The sequence below is a fragment of the Myotis daubentonii genome, chromosome 2 (assembly GCF_963259705.1).
Source record: "Myotis daubentonii chromosome 2, mMyoDau2.1, whole genome shotgun sequence".
Taxonomy (NCBI): Eukaryota; Metazoa; Chordata; class Mammalia; order Chiroptera; family Vespertilionidae; genus Myotis; species Myotis daubentonii.
The window spans coordinates 54,605,315-54,624,165 of NC_081841.1; the positions used below are offsets into that span (position 1 = coordinate 54,605,315).

Below are 18,851 nucleotides of genomic sequence, written 5' to 3' on the forward strand. Positions count from 1 at the left end.
CAGGGCCTCCCCGTGGGTGTCAATGAATGGCAGAGCCCAGGCCAGGTGGGAAGGGCCTCCCTCTGTGGGGCATCAATCTGGGGGGGCCCATGATCCATCACCCCACAGAGGGAGGCCCAGGCCACCAGCCAGCGACACTGTGGCAAGTGGGCAGGGCCTGCCAGGTATCTCCCCACAGAGGGAGGCCCAGGCCAGCCAAGCGATGGCACCCTATGCCTTTTGCCCACAGAGGGAGGCAACTACTGGCGGAGTGGGGGTAGCGCTGCACAGATGGCAAGCAGTGGCAGCCTTGGGGGTGGGGCCAGCTTCTGGCAGCTGTGGGAAGGAAAGCCCCAATAGGCCCCTTCCCCCACCAGCCCTGCCCCCAATTGCCGCCCCTCCACTCCCACTCCTGACCCTGACAGTAGGGAAGAGGTAGCTTGATTCCAACTGTCCCTCCTCAGGCCTTCATTGATGACAGAATATATCTGAAGACCAACTATTGTCACAATCTTCTACACTAATAAAAGGGTAATATGCTAATTAGACCGGGAGCCTTCCGGAAGACCTTCTGGACATTCTTCTGGACAAAGCCATGGTGGGAGGGCCAAGGCAGAGGCAGTTAGTGGCAATCAGGCCAGGAGGGGAAGGGCAGTTGGGGGTGAGCAGGCCGGCAGGGGGGGGCAATTGGGGGTGAGCAGGCTGGCAGGGGGGGCAGTTGGAGGCAATCAGGCCAGCAGGGGGCAGTTGGGGGTGAGAAAGCCGGGAGAGGGGCAGTTGGGGGCAAGCAGGCCAGCAGGCAGAGTGGTTAGGGGTTATCAGGCAGGTAGGCAGGTGAGCAGTTAGGTGCCAGTGGTCCCGGATTGCAGGAGGGATGTCTGACTGCTGGGCTGAGGGATATCCCCCCTCCCCCGCCCCCCGTGCACAGGGATTGGGCCTAAACCGGCAGGGGGGTGTCCAGGGGTCTCAGATTGGAGAGGGTGCAGGCCAGGCTGAGGGACACCCCCCGTGCACAAATTTTGTGCACTGGGCCACTAGTCTACTACATAAGACCATTCTACCAAGACCAGGAGATGTAGCAGCTCTACCTAATACATAGAAACAAACACTGGGAGGCTGCCAAAATGAGGAGATAAGAAACATGTCCCAAATGAAAGAACAGAACAAAACCCCAGAAAAAGAGCTAAACAAAATGGAGATAAGCAATATACTACATGCAGAGATCAAAACACTGAACTTAGGGGAGGAGTAGTTGAACTTAGTAAGAACTTCAACAAAGATACAGGAAACATAAAAATGGAACTGGAAAACATAAAAAAGAATCAGTCAGAAATGAAGAATACACAGTGGAGTAGATAGAAGCAGAGGATCGAATCAGAGATTTTGAAGAAGCAGAAACCACCCAATCACAACAACGAAAAGAATAAAGAATCCAAAAAGTGAGTATAGTATAAGGAGCATCTGGGACAACTTCAACATACCAACATTCATGTCATGGAGGTGCTGGAAGGCAGAAGAGAGAGAGCAAGAAATTGAAAACCTATCTGAAAAAATTATGATGAAAACCTTCCCTAACCTGGTGAAAAAAATAGACATACAAGTCTAGAGGGTCCCACTAGATCAACCCAAATTAGCCCACACCAAGACACATAAAAGCAGCAAGAGAAAAGCAGTTGGTTACCTACAAGGGAGCTCCCATAAGACTTTCAGTGGATTTCTCAACTGAAACTTTGCAGGCCAGAAGGGATTGGCAAGAAATATTCAAAGTGATGAATAGTAAGAACCTACAACCAAGATTATTTTACCCAGCAAAGCTATCATTTAGAATTGAAGGACAAATAAAGGGCTTCCCAGACAAGAAAAAGCTGAAAGAGTTCACCACCACCAAACCAGTATTACATAAAATGTTAAATGGCCTCCTTTAAAAAGAAGAAAAAAAGATTTAAAAAATGAATAATAAAATGACAATAAATACATTTCTATCAACAATAGAATCTAAACGATAAATGAACAAGCAGAACAGAAAGAGACTCATAGATACAGAGACCATTTTGATGGTTGCCAGATGGGAGGGGAGTTAGGGGGATGGGTGAAGGGAATAAGAAGTACAAATTGGTAGTTACAAAATAGTCACAGGGATGTAAATAGCATCGGGAATATTGCCAGTAATTTTGTAATAACTACGTATGGTGTCAGATGGGTACTGGATTTATTGAGATGATCACTTAGTTATATACTGTCTAACCACTGGGTTACAAACCTGAAACTAATATAATATTGTATGTCAGTTATAATTGAAAAGGAATTTTTTTTTTTTTTTAAAAAGGGCTAGCCCTAGCTGGTTTGGCTCAGTGGATTGAGTGTCGGCCTGCGGACTAAAGGCTCCCAGGTTTGATTCCAATCAAGGGCACATGCCTGGGTTGTGGGGTCGATCCCCAGTGGGGGGCATGCAGGAGGCAGCTGATCAATGATTTTCATCATTGATGTTACTATCTCTCTCTCCCTCTCCATTCCTCTCTGAAATTGGTAAAAATATATTTAAAAATAATAAAGGCTACAATATAATCCAGTATATATAGTTATCTTTAGATTTTTAAAGGTAATGGGAAAAGATACATTAATACCTACCAGTAAATGTTGTCCTCAGAGAACCCCAAACCTTTATTTTAGTCAACAGCCTAGAAAAGTATGAAGTTTGACCACACTGATAAGACTGGTCTTAATAAACAAAGAGTGATTCAGAATAGGCAGTGAGAATTGGCAACTTTGAACTATTCACCTAATCCTATATAATAAAACCCTAATATGCAAATCGACAGAATGGTGGAATGACCACTCGCTATGACGTGCACTGGCCACCAGGGGCAGACACTCAATGCAGGAGCTGCCCCCTGGTGGTCAGTGTGCTCCCACAGGGGGAGCACTGCTCAGCCAGAAGCCGGGCTCACAACTGGTGAGTGTAGCAGCGGTGGCAGGAGCCTCTCCTGCCTCTGGGGCAGCGCTAAGGAACCCTTGGGGGATGTCCAACTGCTGGCTTAGGCAGTTGGACATCCCCTGAGGGGTCCCGGACTGTGAGAGGGCACAGGCCAGGCTGAGGGAACCCTCTAGTGCACAGATGTTGTGCACTGGGCCGCTAGTTATTAATAGTTGAATATTGAAGTAGGGAGGCCAACATTATAATGGAGGCCATTTGGTTTAATATACATAGCCTTGGCGAGACCTTGATGTATCTTGACACTAAAAGATCTTGAGACCTACCTTATTCTTGAAGCATTTACCTCAAGAGTCCAAAGGGAAGTGTCATTCAAAGAGGGAAACAATTCTCTGTAAGGCAAAACAAGGCAAATAGCTGAAATTTGAGGAGAGGGAAAGCACAGCACCTTTCATTCAAGTGATATGAATCAATTTTCTGTTCAGGCTACTCAATTCCTCTTCTTCCACCATATGTTCTATGGTTTCTCAGAGACTTGGAAGTTTTTGATATTATATTTAAGTCTTGGAGAAGTGGTTTTCAATCCTGCTTGTGTATGAGAAACACTGAATAGTTTTAAAATGACAGATCCTTTGGCCCCACTCCAGAATGATTGGGTTAGATCCTTCACAAATGGGGTCTGGCTAACTATGGCTTTAAAAGAGTTCTACAGGGGATTCTGATTTGTATCTAGGGTTACGAGGCCCTGCTCTGGTGTAATTAAACTACCTTTGGATGGGCTCCTTTCGTTTCTAGGAGGAACTGCCACATGATCTCTCCAATGAAGTTTCTCTAAAGACTACTAATTGGCATGATTAATCCCATTTTAAAACCTGGACCTTTTCTTTATGGGGTGCCAAATAGAATTCCACAGAAAGTGATACTCTCATGCATACTCGGAAATCAAAATTTTACTTTTTTGTTGGCATTCCTAATTTAATGTACAGGTCTTGAGCCAAATGTTTATATATACCATATTATTTAATCACTTCCACAGTTATGTGAGGGATGACTACCATTTTATAGGTTAGGAAATTGGCTCAGTGGTGATAGATAGCCTAAAGTTACAGAGCTAGTACATGTTTGAATACTATTATTGTTGTTTGAGGTAATACATGTAAAGTATCTGGTTCACAGTAAATAGCTAGGTCATCACTTTATGTGTAGTAACTTATTTAATATTTCCCCCGACTTAGGAAATATTAGCAGTATCACTCCCATTTTATAGGGAGGGAAACTGGTTTATAAAACTGAGCTGGTGAGAGTTGGGATGTGAATTCAAGCTCTCTGGATCCAGAACCTAAATCATAAGGCTTAGCTCACTGTATTCAACTACATTTGAACTCAAAATTCTGTCTGATGATGAAATATAGGCTTTTCTTATATACCAAGTACAGGCAAATAAGTGTTTCCAGGCCCATCAATCTTACAGTTCAGCTGGGGTGGCAGTATAATATGAAATGGACAATTAAAGGTGGACCCGAATTTAGATGTAAAGTATGTACTATAGACCAAGTGTGTAGGAGTTCAATAAAGGCTGGACTTGGGTCTATTTGTGCTAGATCCAGGAGATTGACTAGGATTTGGGTCAGCAAGAGGGAAAAGCATACATAAGGGAGAAAAGTAGAATGAACATAGCATATTCACAGTATACTAAGAACATGGTTCCCATAAGATTGGGAAGTTCATATTAGGATACAGCAGAAAATAAGATTATCTTGATGTGGAAAGTCTTCAACACAGTTTTCAGGATGAGGATAAGAAATGCAAGTGAGAAAGACCCAAAAGAACTATACTAACTTGTAAGAAGGTTACTGCTACACTGCTGCTCAGCTTCCTAGATGTTGGTATCTTACTGCCTTCTCTTTATTCTTCCCCATCAAGGTGAAAGACCAGTAGAAATCCTACAGATCTACCTGGGTTTCTTTGATAACAGCAGGTGATTCAAATATTCAGGGCTAATATTCTTAATGCCATGCCCATAGCTTGCCAGGGACACACCAGTAAATAAACTGGAAGGCAGATTCTGTTTTCCAAAACTGCATTTTCCCTTGGAGATGTTTGAAATTTCATGTGTTAGGCATTGCCATCTTCATGTTTCTTTGAAAAAAATACATTCTCTTGGAAGCAAACATACTACGCATTCCTTAAATAATAATGCTAATCAGCTTCCCTCTCCCTTGGTCCCAGGATACATTGGGACAATGTGAGAGTCCTGGATATGGAAAGTGGCAATGGCTGAAAAGTGTGGAAAAGGTATTAGAAAGGAAGATAACTGTTACTTGATTTAGAATTTTTCTGAGGATCTTCTGCCTTGAAAGATGCTTGAAAGCGAGTTGGTTTTCTTGAATTAGGGTGTTATAGCCTGGTTTGAATGGCAAGAATGGTTTAGTACTAAAATTCACTCAGTTTTCTAAGATTTAAAGTTTATTATTAATATCCGTTAATTTATTTCTTCTTCGTGGGCCTATTTCCCAATTTAATCTTAATAATTCAACAAATGAATCAGCATATTTATTGAGTGGCTATTGTGTCCAGGAGGTGGTATCAGTGTTTCTCAACATGTGTCTGATGGAACATTTGCATCCAAACCTCCTAGTATTCTTATAAATGCAGGATTCTAGGCCCCACTGCATATCTACGAATCCTGAATCTCCAGAGACAGGGATTGATCTCTTTCATAACTACCTTTATTTTTTAATTTTTATTTTAAAAAAATATATTTTATTGATTTCAGAGAGGAAAGGAGAGGGAGAGAGAGATAGAAACATCAATGACTAGAGAGAATCATGAATCGGCTGCCTCCTGTATGCCTCCTACTGGGGATCGAGCTGCAACCCGGGCATGTGCCTGTGACCTGAATTGAACCTGAAACCCTTCATTCCGCAGGCTGATACTCTATCCAACGAGCCAAACCATCTAGGGCCATAACTACCTTTAAAAACCATTGTAGCCCTAGTTGGTTTGGCTTAGTGGATAGAGCATTGGCTTGCAGACTGAAGGTCCTGGGTTCGATTCCGGTCAAGGGCATGTACCTAGGTTGAGGGCTCGATCCCTGGCCCTGGTCGGGGCATGTGCAGGAGGTAACCAATGGATGTGTCTCTCTCACATCAATGTTTCTCTCTCTCTGTCTTTCACCCTCCTTTCCACTCTCTAAAAATCAAGTGAGAATTAACAAAAAAAAACCCCACCAAAAATACCACCATTGTTTTAGAGCAGTGTTCTCAAACTTGAGAGTGCATTGGGATCACCTGGAGGACTTGTTACACCAGAGTACTGGACCTACCCCAGAGTTTTGGATTTAGTAGATCTGGGGTGGGGCCTCAGAATTTGTACATCTAATAGGTTTCCAGGTGATGCTTATGTGACCACATTTTGAGAATCACTGTACTACAGCATTTCGAGGGGTATAAAAAAGTATAAAATACAATACTTATCATTAAGGAGCTTATGATGTAATTGGGGGAGATAATACATACACTTAAAAATATAACAAGAAATTCAATTTATATATATATTTGACATTGGATGGGATAATTAAGAGGAGCTGGGACTTAATCTGGGCCCTAAAGGATGGATGGGCCTAGGGTTCAGAAGAGAATCACATAGGCATTCTTGATGGGGATATAAAAAAAAGGAAATATGAAGGTGTATGGGAGTGGCGTGGTCAATATTTGTTTGTCTGATACAGAGCTTTATATGGGGCACTAGTGGAGGAGTAGGGCCGAAAAGGTTGATGCCAGACTTTGAAGAGCCTTGAAAGCCTGTCTCTTCCCCTGCCTCCCTCCACCCATTTCACAGCCTTAGCTGCACAGCTAGAAAGAGGAAGTCTCCCTGCTGAATGTGCAAGAGGAAGCACGAGAGGGTTCTGTGGGCCCGTGAGCCGCACTGACTGCTTTTACCCATGAGCCAATCATAGAGGCAACAGGAAGACCAGCACACCAAAAGGGCTGGGTGCTTCCGCCCAGAGGGTGTCACCACCCAAGCTGAAAGTGTCTGGGGAGATCAGGCATTGCTGTCCCATGTTCCGCTCTCTTGGTGGCCATCATGTCTTTGACCTCTGCCTACCAGCATAAATTAGCAGAAAAGCTCACTATCCTGAATGATCGTGGTCAGGGGGTTCTCATTCGTATGTATAACATCAAGAAGGTAAGCATGAGCAACTGGACGAGCACTAATTATTCTAGCAGTAGTAGGGCTGGGAACCCTGAGGCCAGCATGTCCAGTGGTTAGACTGTCTCCTCTTTCCCGCTGGCTTAACTGGCCTTCAGTCACTTGGATTGTATGGACGAAGCGGACAGGGAGGCTTTTTTCAGGGCTTCCCTTTTCTAGGTATGATTCTCACCCCAATGAGAGTGTTTGTTTCCTGCTGGGTATGGGGTAGGGGTGGTGTGGTAAATAATTGTGTTATAAGTCACTTGGGTAACAGCCTGGGGTCTAAAATTCTGGGTTGTATTGTTTATTGCTGACCCCTCACCCTCTGAAGATATCCAAAGTTGGGTCTCGGCAAAAACATCTGAAGAAGTACTTCCCAAAAAGGGGAAAAAATTGCTGTGATATTTACATTAGAACAGAAAGAGTAGTTGTTTTCTGAGGTACTTAGGGTCTGAGACAGCTCATGCTGTGGTTGCATATTTGTGTGTTCAGGATAGGAACTGTGGCATCAAGAGAAGCTGGCGGCAAGGGAAGTAAATAGATAAAGACTGGGGTGGGAGTGGGGAGTTTCTCGAAGAGAGAATAGTGGAGCTGGGGAGGGAACTTATGTGCATTTTTAAAATAAAGCAAATCACCAGGAACATGGTTTCTCTGTCCCCACGTCTTCTTTAATAGCCCTTTGGGATGATTTACTTATATAGTGGACATAATTGTGACACTGAGTCTCCTGCAAAGTCTAACTCCTGAGCAGCTGCTTTTCTGACTCCTTCCGGCTTCAGCTGAAGGGTGGAGAGAGCTTCCTCTTTGTGCTGGGGCCAAGCAGACATTAAACTTTACACAGCAAGACAAGATGCCAGGTTATTTAGCTCTTCTGATAGTTGGCTTAATGTCCTTTAACTTGTTCCTGACCTACTCTTAAGCTTTTATAATGAATCCCCAGATTTCCTTTCCCTAAGAGAGATTTTTGTGAGAATGAATGATGAAGGAAGAGATATGTTTATGGGGGGCAGTGGAAAGGGTTGAAATATAGTGTGGTTTTTCTGTGCAGACTTGTTCAGACCCCAAATCCAAGCCACCTTTCTTACTGGAAAAGTCCATGGAATCATCTCTCAAGTACATCAACAAGAAATTTCCCAACATAGATGTCCGAAACAGCACGGTAAGAATGCGATTCCTCTTCTCTCCTCTGAAATAGCTCTATGCTTGGATGGCAGGAGATAGCATAGTCTTCTTTTAGTTTTCCTAGGCTTAATCACAGGGCTTCAGGTTATTGTAGTCTTGAGAATTCTGAGAAAGATAGAATTTTCCCAGGGTAAGTTGGAGCAAAGCATTGCCTCTTTCTCCATCGCAAAATTCATGAGAACACCATTTTTGTAGAGGAAGACAGCTCTACCAACTCAGCAGGGTGCATAAATCTTATTGTTGTTCCTGTTTCCCACTCAGTGTTTCCTTGTAAATTATCTTAGAACTAGAGGCCCGGTGCATGAAATTGTGCAGCGGGGGTGTGGCCCTCAGCCAAGCCTGCACCCTCTCCAATCGGGACCCCTTGGGGGATGTCCGACTGCCGGGGATAGGGTCTAAACAGGCAGTCGGACATCCCTCTCATAATCTGGGACTGCTGGCTCCTACTTTCTCATCTGGCTGCTTGCCTGATCGCCCCTAACTGCCCCCCCCTGCTGGCCTGGTCACTCCCAACTACCCCCGCCCCCCGCTGGCCTGGTTGCCCCCAACTTCCTCCCTCCCCCGCTGGCCTGGTTGCCCCTAACTCTCCCCCCCTGCCTGCCTGGTTGCCCCTTACTGCCCCCCCCCCCCCCCCTGCCAGCCTGGTTGCCCCCAACTGCCTTCTGCTGGTCTGGTTGCCTGGAACTGCTCCCCTTCTCTGCTGGCCTGGTTGCCCCGAACTGCCCCCCTGCCTGCCTGGTTGCCCCCAACTACCCCCCTGCTGGTCTGGTTGCCCCACACAGCCTGCTTTTCAGTCATTTGGTCGTCCCTCACTAACCCCCCTGCCAACCTGGTTGCCCCACGCGGCCTGCTGTTCAGCCATTTGGTCATTCCTCACTAACCCCCTTGCTGGCCTTGTCACCCCATGCAGCCTGCTCTTTGGTCGTTTATTGCTACTGTGATGGCATCCTGGACAATTTGCATATTCCTCTATTATTAGTATAGATTATGCATCTGGTGGGATATCCCTTATGAATGTTAGCACTAGATTTCTTATCATCTCACTTGTAGCATCTTCTCATTCTGCTTCTTTTGACTTTGATAAACCTCTAGGGACCTTGAATTTTCCTCTCACTTAGCACTCTATATTTAGTCAGAATCACATGCAACTATCCTACCTCCTAGGTAAAAAATCTCCTCTGTTTAAAGGCCCTCAAAGAGTGGGAGATTTCCCAAGTTCCTTTGTCAGTGTATTTCAAGTCTCTTCAAGAATGTTTTAGGTATAACGCCTATTCTTCTTGGGTTACTTTGAATACTTGTCTTCTTACTTTAAAAAACAATTTGTTTTGTATTTCTCTCAGCAACATTTAGGACCAGTACATCGGGAAAAAACTGAGATAATTAGATTACTCACCAACTACTACCAGTCATTTGTGGATGTCATGGAATTTCGGGTGAGCTCCCTTTAACTCAGGTCCCAGGGTGGGCATTGTCTTTCTGAGGCTATTCCTTCTTTTATAAATGTTCATTTATGTTGCTTAACATGATTTCTTTAAAAAATAAGATGTACTGCCCTGGCCGGTTTTGCTCAGTGGATAGAGCATCGGCCTGCGGACTGAAGGGTCCCAGGTTCGATTCCGGTCAAGGGCATGTACCTTGGTTGCGGGCACATCCCCAGTGGGGAGTGTGCAGGGGGCAGCTGATCGATGTTTCTCTCTCATCGATGTTTCTAACTCTCTATCCCTCTCCCTTCCTCTCTGTAAAAAATCAATAAAATATATTTAAAAAAAATAAAAAAAAATAAAAAATAAGATGTACTAATATGGAAGGGTATCTAAGTTATTAAATGAGCGTGAGTTATAGAATAGTGTATGATATAATTATATTTTTATTTTAAAAGATACTAAACTTAGTGTTAGTATATACGTAGGAAAGATTTGGAATATTATACATTAAACTAAAAATAATTTATTAAACTTTACATTTTATATCATTTGAGTTAAAAATTTTTAAAGTATTATTCCCCAATATTTTATTACAAATATACTTCTCCTGGATTTCCTAATTGTTAGTATTTTGCAATGTTTGCTTATCTTCATTTTTTTCCTGAACCATTGAATTAATTGCAGACATCATGACATTTCCTTCCTAAATATTTTAGCATACAGCTGGTAAGGATGAGATATTTTCTTACATAACCCAAATGCAATGATCATACTCAGGAAGTGTAAAATTTCTACAATATTATTAGTTAATATATAGCCCATATTCACATTCCTCTAGTTCAGTGGTTCTCAACCTTCTGGCCCTTTAAATACAGTTCCTCATGTTGTGACCCAACCATAAAATTATTTTCGTTGCTACTTCATAACTGTAATGTTGCTACTGTTATGAATTATAATGTAAATATCTGATATGCAGGATGGTCTTAGGCGACCCCTGTGAAAGGGTCGTTCAACCGCCAAAGGGGTTGGCGACCCACAGGTTGAGAACCGCTGCTCTGGTTGTTTAGGGATCATACATTGATTTTAGTTGTCATGTCTCCTTAGTTTGTTTTCTTTTAATCCTCACTGGAAGATGTTTTTCATTGATTCTAGAGAGAGAGAGGAAGGGAGAGGGGGAGAGAGAGTGAGAGATAGTGAGAGAGAGAGAGACATTGATGTGAGAGAGAAACATATATAGGTTGCCTCTCACATGTGCCCCAACTGGGGATCAAACCTGCAACCTAGGTATGTGCCCTGAGCGGGAATTGAGCCCATGACCCTTCAGTGCATGGGATGGTGCATATGTTGATGCTCTAAAAAACTGAGCCACCCACCAAGGGCATGTATCTTTAGTTTTTAATCTAGAATAGTTCCTAGACATTTTTTTGGTCTTTCTTGACACTGACCTTTTTGAAGAGTCCAGATTAGTTATTTTTGAGAATACCCCTCAATTTGGATTTGTCTGATTGTTAACAGTGTTTGGTAGCTATACTACACGAGTGTATTTTATTTGAACTTTAAACCATGAGCATGTATTATTTTTGTCAATGTAAACAAATTAAACATTATTGAGTACAATACTTTTGAAAGGCAAATTGATGTGTTTCAAATACTTAAAAAATACTTTTATTGATTTTAGAGAGGAAGAGAGGGAGAGAGTTAGAAACATCAATGATGAGAGAAAATCATTGATCATCTGCCTCTTGCATGCTCCACACTGGGGATTGAGCCCGCAACCTGGGATAGTATTATAGTATTTCTTCAGATAGTACCATAGCATGGGACTCTGCCTCATTGGTAGAGGTAGTGGAAAGAATGCTGGAAGCACTGGGATGATAAGATCAGGAAGAGTATATGTGACTTGTGTCTGTGGAAATATGGCATTTGGCAGGCTAAAGCCCTATAGGGGCCCACTGACAACTTACTGGGGAGGAACTCCCTCTATTCAGCTATGCCTTTCTTATGTTACTCAGTGGTTTCCTAAGACTTATAAGGGAGAGAACCCTTCCCTTCAAATTCTGGTAGTAGATGTCATACCCTCTTTGTTCTTTACTCATTCTCTTCTCCAATTCTACCCTCAGGATCATGTATATGAACTTCTCAACACCATGGATGCCTGCCAGTGCCATTTTGATATTGTAAGATTCTGTGCAATTCTCATTTATCTACAGAAAATGTCTCAGTTGGGACTGTGTGAAGTGGGAGGGAGTAGAGGAGTAGCTATTCCTCCAGAACTATATAATATATAATATATAATATATAATATATAATATATAATATATAATATATAATATATAATATATAATATATAATATATAATATCTATACTAATAAAAGAGAAAAATGGTAATTGGCGTACGATGATACCCTTTTCATTGGCTAATCAGGGCTATATGCAAATTGACTGCCAACTAAGATTGGCAGTTAACTGCCAACTAAGATTGGCAGTTAACTGCCAACAAGATGGCGGTTAATTTGCATATGTAGGCACAATGCAGGGAGGCGAAAGGGAAAGCAGGAAGAAGCCCCCTGCCACTGACAGTGATCGGAAACCCAGTGGGGAGCTAAGAGCTGGGGGGCAGCCCTGCCCCCCAGCCATGATCGGAGAATCAGGTGCCTTTTCCGCCCTGGCCAGTGATAGCAGGAAGTAGGGGTGGAGCCAGCGATGGGAGCTGGGCACGGTCAAAGCTGGCAGTCCCAGGAGCTAGGGGTCCCTTGCCTGGGCCTAAAGCGGAGCCCACGATCGCGGGGCCGCTGCAGCTGTGGGTCCCCGCTGCCCAGGCTGGATGCCTCAGCCAGAGGCTTCCTGCAGGGGCAGGGGCGGAGCCCGCGCAATCGCGGCACCCCCCGCTGCCACTGCAGGTCCCCGCTGCCCGGGCCGGACGCCTAGGCCAGAGGCGTCAGGCCTGGGCAAGGGGCTGATCCTGTGATTGGAGGGTGATGGGGGTCAATGCCTGAGGGCTTCCCAGTATGTGAGAGGGAGCAGGCTAGGCTGAGGGACACTCCCCCCCCCCCCGACACCCAGTGCACGAATTTTGTGCACCGGGCCCCTAGTATAATATATAATATATAATATATAATATATAATATATAATATATAATATATAATATATAATATATAATATATAATATATAATATATAATATATAATATATAATATATAATATATAATATATAATATATAATATATAATATATATAACATAATGTATACACACAAGTGGGCAAAAATAGGTTTATAGTTGTGAGTATGTGAAACACAGTTTATTCTTTTTTAAATATATATTTTTATTGATTTCAGAGAGGAAGGGAGAGGGAGAGAGAGATAGAAACATCAATGGTGTGAGAGAAACATCGATCGGATGCCTCCTGCATGCTCCACACTGGGGATGGAGCCTGCATGTGCCCCATCAGGAATTGAACCATGACCTCCTCATTCATAGGTTGACATTTAACCACTGAGCCACACCGCCTGGCCAGAGTTTATTCTTGTATTATTATTTATTAATTATTGTATTATTTACTTGTATTATAACTATAAAGCTACTTTTGTCCACCCTGCATATAGTATACTATGTAATGAATGAATAGCTCTTCATTCTAGTACTATAGTTCTTTCATAAAAAGTGCTGAAGTTAAAGTGTGTTTACATGTGAAGCAGATTAGCAATGTGATTTATTTAATATAGAAATTACACAGACAGTTTAATTTAGAGGTTGGAGGAAGTCCTTATTCCATTTCCTCCAACCTCTAAATTTACCTTATTTCCTGGCCTTCTTGTATCCTGATCTCACTTTTGAGATATTCCAATTTTCTCTTGAATTTTTAGCCCTGTGAATTCCTCCTTCTGAATAGATCCTTTGAGAGTTTATTTGGCACTGTCTGGAATAGTTGGCCTTTCTCTTCTTGGGTTCCTATGTGTCTTTCTTATAGAGTCTCAACTTTGACTTCACTCGAAGTTATCTGGACTTGATAGTGACTTACACCTCAGTTATTTTGCTTCTGTCACGGATTGAGGATCGACGGTTACTAATTGGTGTGTACAACTGTGCCCATGAGATGCTGCACGGGCATAGGTGAGCTAAGGGGATATAGATGGTGAAGAATCTCATACATGGTGCTATGAGGTTGGGGGTGGACACAAAGGAAATGATGCCATGCTTCCTCATATGAGAACTTGTAATCTATGTGATGACCCAGGTAAAATCAGGCAACTTAGAATACTTATAAGTGCACATACCAACAAGTGCACTTTTACATGTAGTTAACTCTTAAAAATCTGGTAGTGGGTTAACCAGTTTTCATTGTTTCTGATCAGTTAAAAAATTTTTTTAAAAAGAAATTTTTTAATATATATTTTTATTGATTTCAGAAAGGAAGAGAGAGGGAGAGAGAGATAGAAACATCAATAATGAGAAAGAATCATTGATTGGCTGCCTCCTGCATGCCCTACACTGGGGATTGAGTCTGCAACCTGGGCATGTGCCCTGACTGGGAATTGACCCATGACCTCCTGTTTCATAGGTCAATTGGTCAACCACTTAGCCACACAGGTCAGGCTCTGATCGATTTTTAATCCTGGCTGGCTTCCCTTCTCTTCAGGCTATTGTAAAAGTCAAAGAAAATTTTTTTGTAGTATTGATTGGAATAATATTAGCAAGGTAAAGCCATTAGAAGTAAGCACTGTATGATAATACATTTGAAGCAAAGTAGAAATGGATTTTGGAATATCTGCAATTCTGTGCTCCTCTGTTAGTTCAAATAAAAGTATTTAAGGGCTGAAAAATGAAGACCAGAGGGATCAGAGTAGCCTGTGGCACATTGTTCTATGCATGGTGTGTGTTTCCATGTGTCTACATGAATACCTAGACATATGCCGAATGTGTCTATATCCTTTTGGGTTATATACAGATTTGGGTCCAGATATGTTACTTGATTTACAACTAATTGACATAAATTTATAGAGTACTTATCATGTCTCCAACCCTATTTTGGGTGCTTATATGGAAGGCATTTTCATGGATCTGCCCAAAAATATGTATTCTACTTAATCATAGCTTAATATAGCTGAGCCTGAAGTGGATTTCTCATATATGTAATTCAAAGTTTTTAGTATGTATTTCTTTGGAGGTGGTGGAGAATGCCAGCCAGCCTATGCACGTGTCTTTATCCTTTATCAAACATGAGAGTTTATGTCATGGTTAAGGGAGGCCTGAAACTCCTTTTCCCTCTGTTTTCTTTCAGTGACCCCAGCTTTCCCCGTCTAAGTCAGATGGTCTTGGAGTATGATCACCCTCTGAAGAAGCTGACAGAGGAGTTTGGGCCTCACACAAAGGCAAGTTCCTGAGAGAGTAGAGAATTCCTCAGGCAGAAATATATTTTCTCCATTGTTGACATTAAGGGTTCATTTGTTTTTCCCCCACAGGCTGTGAGTGGTGCCCTCCTCTCTTTGCACTTCCTCTTTGCTAGAAGGAACCAGGGAGCTGAGCAGTGGCGCAGTGCCCAGCTTCTAAGTCTCATCAGCAGCCCCCCTGCCATGATTAACCCTGCTACTTCGGACACAGTAAGTTCTCCTTTTCTCTTGTCAGTGGAGGCGTTCTCTCTGCCAAGGCCGTCTCTGTAAAGGGTATTTCCTTCAGGAAATATCAGCCCTAAGAGTACTTTAGCCCTCTTCTAGGACATCCTCTAAGTTGATCATCTCCTGTAGCTTAAACAAAAAAAATCCTCTAAAAAAAAATCCTCTAAATTGACCACCTCTTGTAGCTTAAAAAAATCGTGATTGGGTTGGATCATTTGTTTGGACCAGGATTAATATGTGTCTGCCCATAGAAGTAATTTAGTAAATATTCACAGAATGAATGAATGAATGGATGGATGGATGAAACTGAGTCATTAGACACCTATTCAACCCAGTAGGAACTTGAACATAGGCATAAATTATTTAACAAATGTTTTTATTTGACTACTGTGGGCCCAATGTCCTTGCTTCAAAGAACTTATTGTGTAGTAGGAAAAATATGACAAGTAGTCATAAAAATACAACTTAATGCACAAGATGAATGAGAAGTGCCAAATGAATGATTTATACTTTACATGGTAAAAGAATCCAAAGGAGGAAGAAATCATGAGAAGGTTTTGAGTCTTGCTCCTGTTATTAAAAATATTTGAACTGTTAAAGAGAAGTTATGTTAAGCCTTTTGTTTGTCCTGACTTCTATCTCAAGCTCCTTTTCAACTATATTTTCCCCGCTTACTTCACTTCCATGATTAACCCTGCTAATTCAGACACAGCAAGTTCTTGGCAGGTTTCCTAGCTATTGGCTTCTTAGAGTGCTGTGATCCAGTCTGGTGAAATAAAAGTTGGTTTTGGTACTCACATTTTTGCTTGACGGCATTAATCCTTATGGGAAGACCAAGTTAAATAACTGCTTGACTACCTCTGCTTCTCTTCCCGCAGATGGCCTGTGAATACCTGTCTGTGGAAGTGATGGAGCGCTGGATTATCAGTAAATTTTGTGGGATTAGGTGGGAGGAGGCATAGCAGCATGTTATGTGGACAGCAAGCTCTGAAATCTTCCCCTGCACTGTCTTACCCACCTGCAGTTGGGTTTCTTCTTTGCCATGGCTGCCTCAACTCCGATGACCAGTGCCAGAAGCTGTGGAAGCTGTGTCTGCAGGGCTCCCTGTACATCACCCTCATCCGGGATGAAGTGCTACAGGTGCACAAGGTCACCGAGGACCTGCTCAGCAGTTTCAAAGGGTGAGACCTGGCAACCAAACTCATCTTCTTTTGGGACTTTTAGCCCCTCCTCACATGCTTTTCAGTCTCCACGAGTGTCCTGAGTTATGGGTGGTAAGGTTTAAGTCTAATTATTGAAAAAGTACTTATTGAATACCTGCTATTTAATAGTCACTTCACTGAATTTTAGGGATACGTTAATTACTAAGATAGCATAGAGGTTAAGAAGATGGACTCTGGAAATAGGCTACGTGGGTTTGAATTTTAGCTCTATGACTTACTGGCTTTGTGATCTTGGGCAAGTTACTTAACTTCTCCTTGCCATACCTCAATGTCCTCATCTATAAAATGGGAATAATAATAGTACTTCCTTGTGACTTACCTCATAGGGTTGTTATAAGGAATGAAATAATTGCTACTTATAAAGCACATAGAAAATTGCCTGGTACATTGTTAGTGCTATATATGTGCTTATTAAATAAAAAAAAGACAGAATCTCTGCTCTTAAGGAGATTATAAATTGATGAAAAATAGACAAATTGTTGTGATATAGTAAGGCAGTGGTTCTCAGCCTTCCTAATGCTGCGACCCTTTAGTATAGTTCCTCAAGTTGTGGTGACCCCCCAACCATAAAATTATTTTTGTTGCTACTTCATAACTGTAATTTTGCTACTGTTATGAATCGTAATGTAAATATCTGATATGCAGGATGTATTTTCATTGTTACAAATTGAAGATAATTAAAGCATAGTGATTAATCACAAAAACAATATGTAATTATATATGTGTTTTCCGATGGTCTTAAGTGACCCCTGTGAAAGGGTCGTTCGACCCCCAAAGGGGTCGCGACCCACAGGTTGAGAACTGCTGTAGTAAGGGCTTAGGATGCATGAACACAAAGTACAATAGAAGCATTTAGAAGGACACCTAAATTGGCTTTGGAGGATCCAGAAAAACCTGGAGACAGATAGACCTGAAGAGTTAAACAGGTGAAGTGGTGTGTGTGTGTGTGTGTGTGTGTGTGTAAAGGCAGGGAGTTGCTCCAGGCAGAGAAAGATATTCTAGGCAGAGAAACTATCAAGATTTTGAGGCAAGAGGGAGCATATCAAGTTCTAAGAAATACATGTAGCTCAGTGCCTGGGCAGTTGGGTTACAAAGGTATGGATGTCAAGAGACTGATTTAGTCCTGGCCGGGTGGCTCAGTTGGTTGGAGCATCATCCCATACACCAAAAGGCTGCAGGTTTGATTCCTGGTCAGGGCACATACCTAGTTTATGGTTTTATCCCCAGTTGGGGTGCCTATGGGGGGCAACTAATTGATATTTTTCTCTCATATCGATGTTTCTCTCTCCCTTCTGCTCTCTCACAAAATCAAAGAAAACATATCCTCAGGTGAGGACTGAGAGAGAGAGAGAGAGAGAGAGAGAGAGAGAGAGAGAGAGATGATTTCTGACTTTGTATGTCCTGTCACAGAGTTTGAACCTGTCCTAAAAAGGATAGGGAGTCATTGAATGATTTCAAACAGGGTAGTGACATGACCATATTTGTATTTTAGAAGAAATCACTCTGGCTGCAGGGAAGAAAACCAGAGGGCAAAAGTAGAAGCAGAGATTAATTAAGTAAATTAGTACGATTTGTGGATGAAGTCAGGATTTCTGGTATAGATACTTGATATTCCTTAAGATAAAGAACATGTGAATAAAAGCAAGTTTGTGGGGGAAAGATTGTGAATTCAGTTTTGAGCAGGTTGAATTTGAAGTGTCTATAGGTGCATTTTAGACCATTTATGTTGTGGCTCTGGAATTTAGGAGTGAGATCTGGATTCAGATAAAGATTGGTAAAATGGTGTTCAAAGCCATAGGAGTAGGTGAGATTACTCAAGGAGAACACGTAGAGTGAGAAGTGACTTGGACAGATCTCTGGGGATATTGATATGTAAGGGCCAGTGGAGGCAGAGAAATCAGTGTGATGTTGAGAAGAGGGAAAGCAGAAGTCAAGAGAAGACATTATAAGACAGACGGACTGGTTATCTATGTTAGATGATGTTGAGAAGTCAAATAAAGTGAATACTGAAAAATATTTATTGGATTTGGCTGTATATAAAGATGATCTTAGCGTTCTTCTTATGGACAAATTCAGTTGAGTGGTGAGGTTCAAAACTGGGTTACAGCAGGTATAGGAGCAAATGAGAGATAAGGAATTTAATAAGTAACTTTGAAGAAATTTGATTGTAAAGGGAGGGCTATAATGAGGAGGAGGTGTGGGATTAGGGGAGGGGTAAAATGCCTTTATTATACATTGTAGTTGCAAAATGAACATCCAGAAATGTAAAGAATACAAAGTAGAAGTTGGCTACAATCTCAT

At 42.2% G+C, this 18,851-nt stretch overlaps 1 protein-coding gene across 1 annotated transcript in view; it reads left to right on the plus strand.

Moving 5' to 3' along the window:
• Positions 1-6,919: 6,919 nt before the first annotated feature.
• NCKAP1L (NCK associated protein 1 like) overlaps positions 6,920-18,851 on the plus strand; it is a 43,679-nt gene continuing 31,747 nt past the window's right edge. The window contains exons 1-9 of the mRNA XM_059683147.1: positions 6,920-7,099; positions 8,154-8,264; positions 9,628-9,720; positions 11,832-11,888; positions 13,683-13,825; positions 14,994-15,084; positions 15,175-15,312; positions 16,206-16,254; positions 16,352-16,508. Coding sequence (XP_059539130.1) covers positions 6,998-7,099; positions 8,154-8,264; positions 9,628-9,720; positions 11,832-11,888; positions 13,683-13,825; positions 14,994-15,084; positions 15,175-15,312; positions 16,206-16,254; positions 16,352-16,508 — 941 coding nt within the window. The 5' untranslated portion in view covers positions 6,920-6,997. The remainder of the gene's footprint in view (positions 7,100-8,153; positions 8,265-9,627; positions 9,721-11,831; positions 11,889-13,682; positions 13,826-14,993; positions 15,085-15,174; positions 15,313-16,205; positions 16,255-16,351; positions 16,509-18,851) is intronic.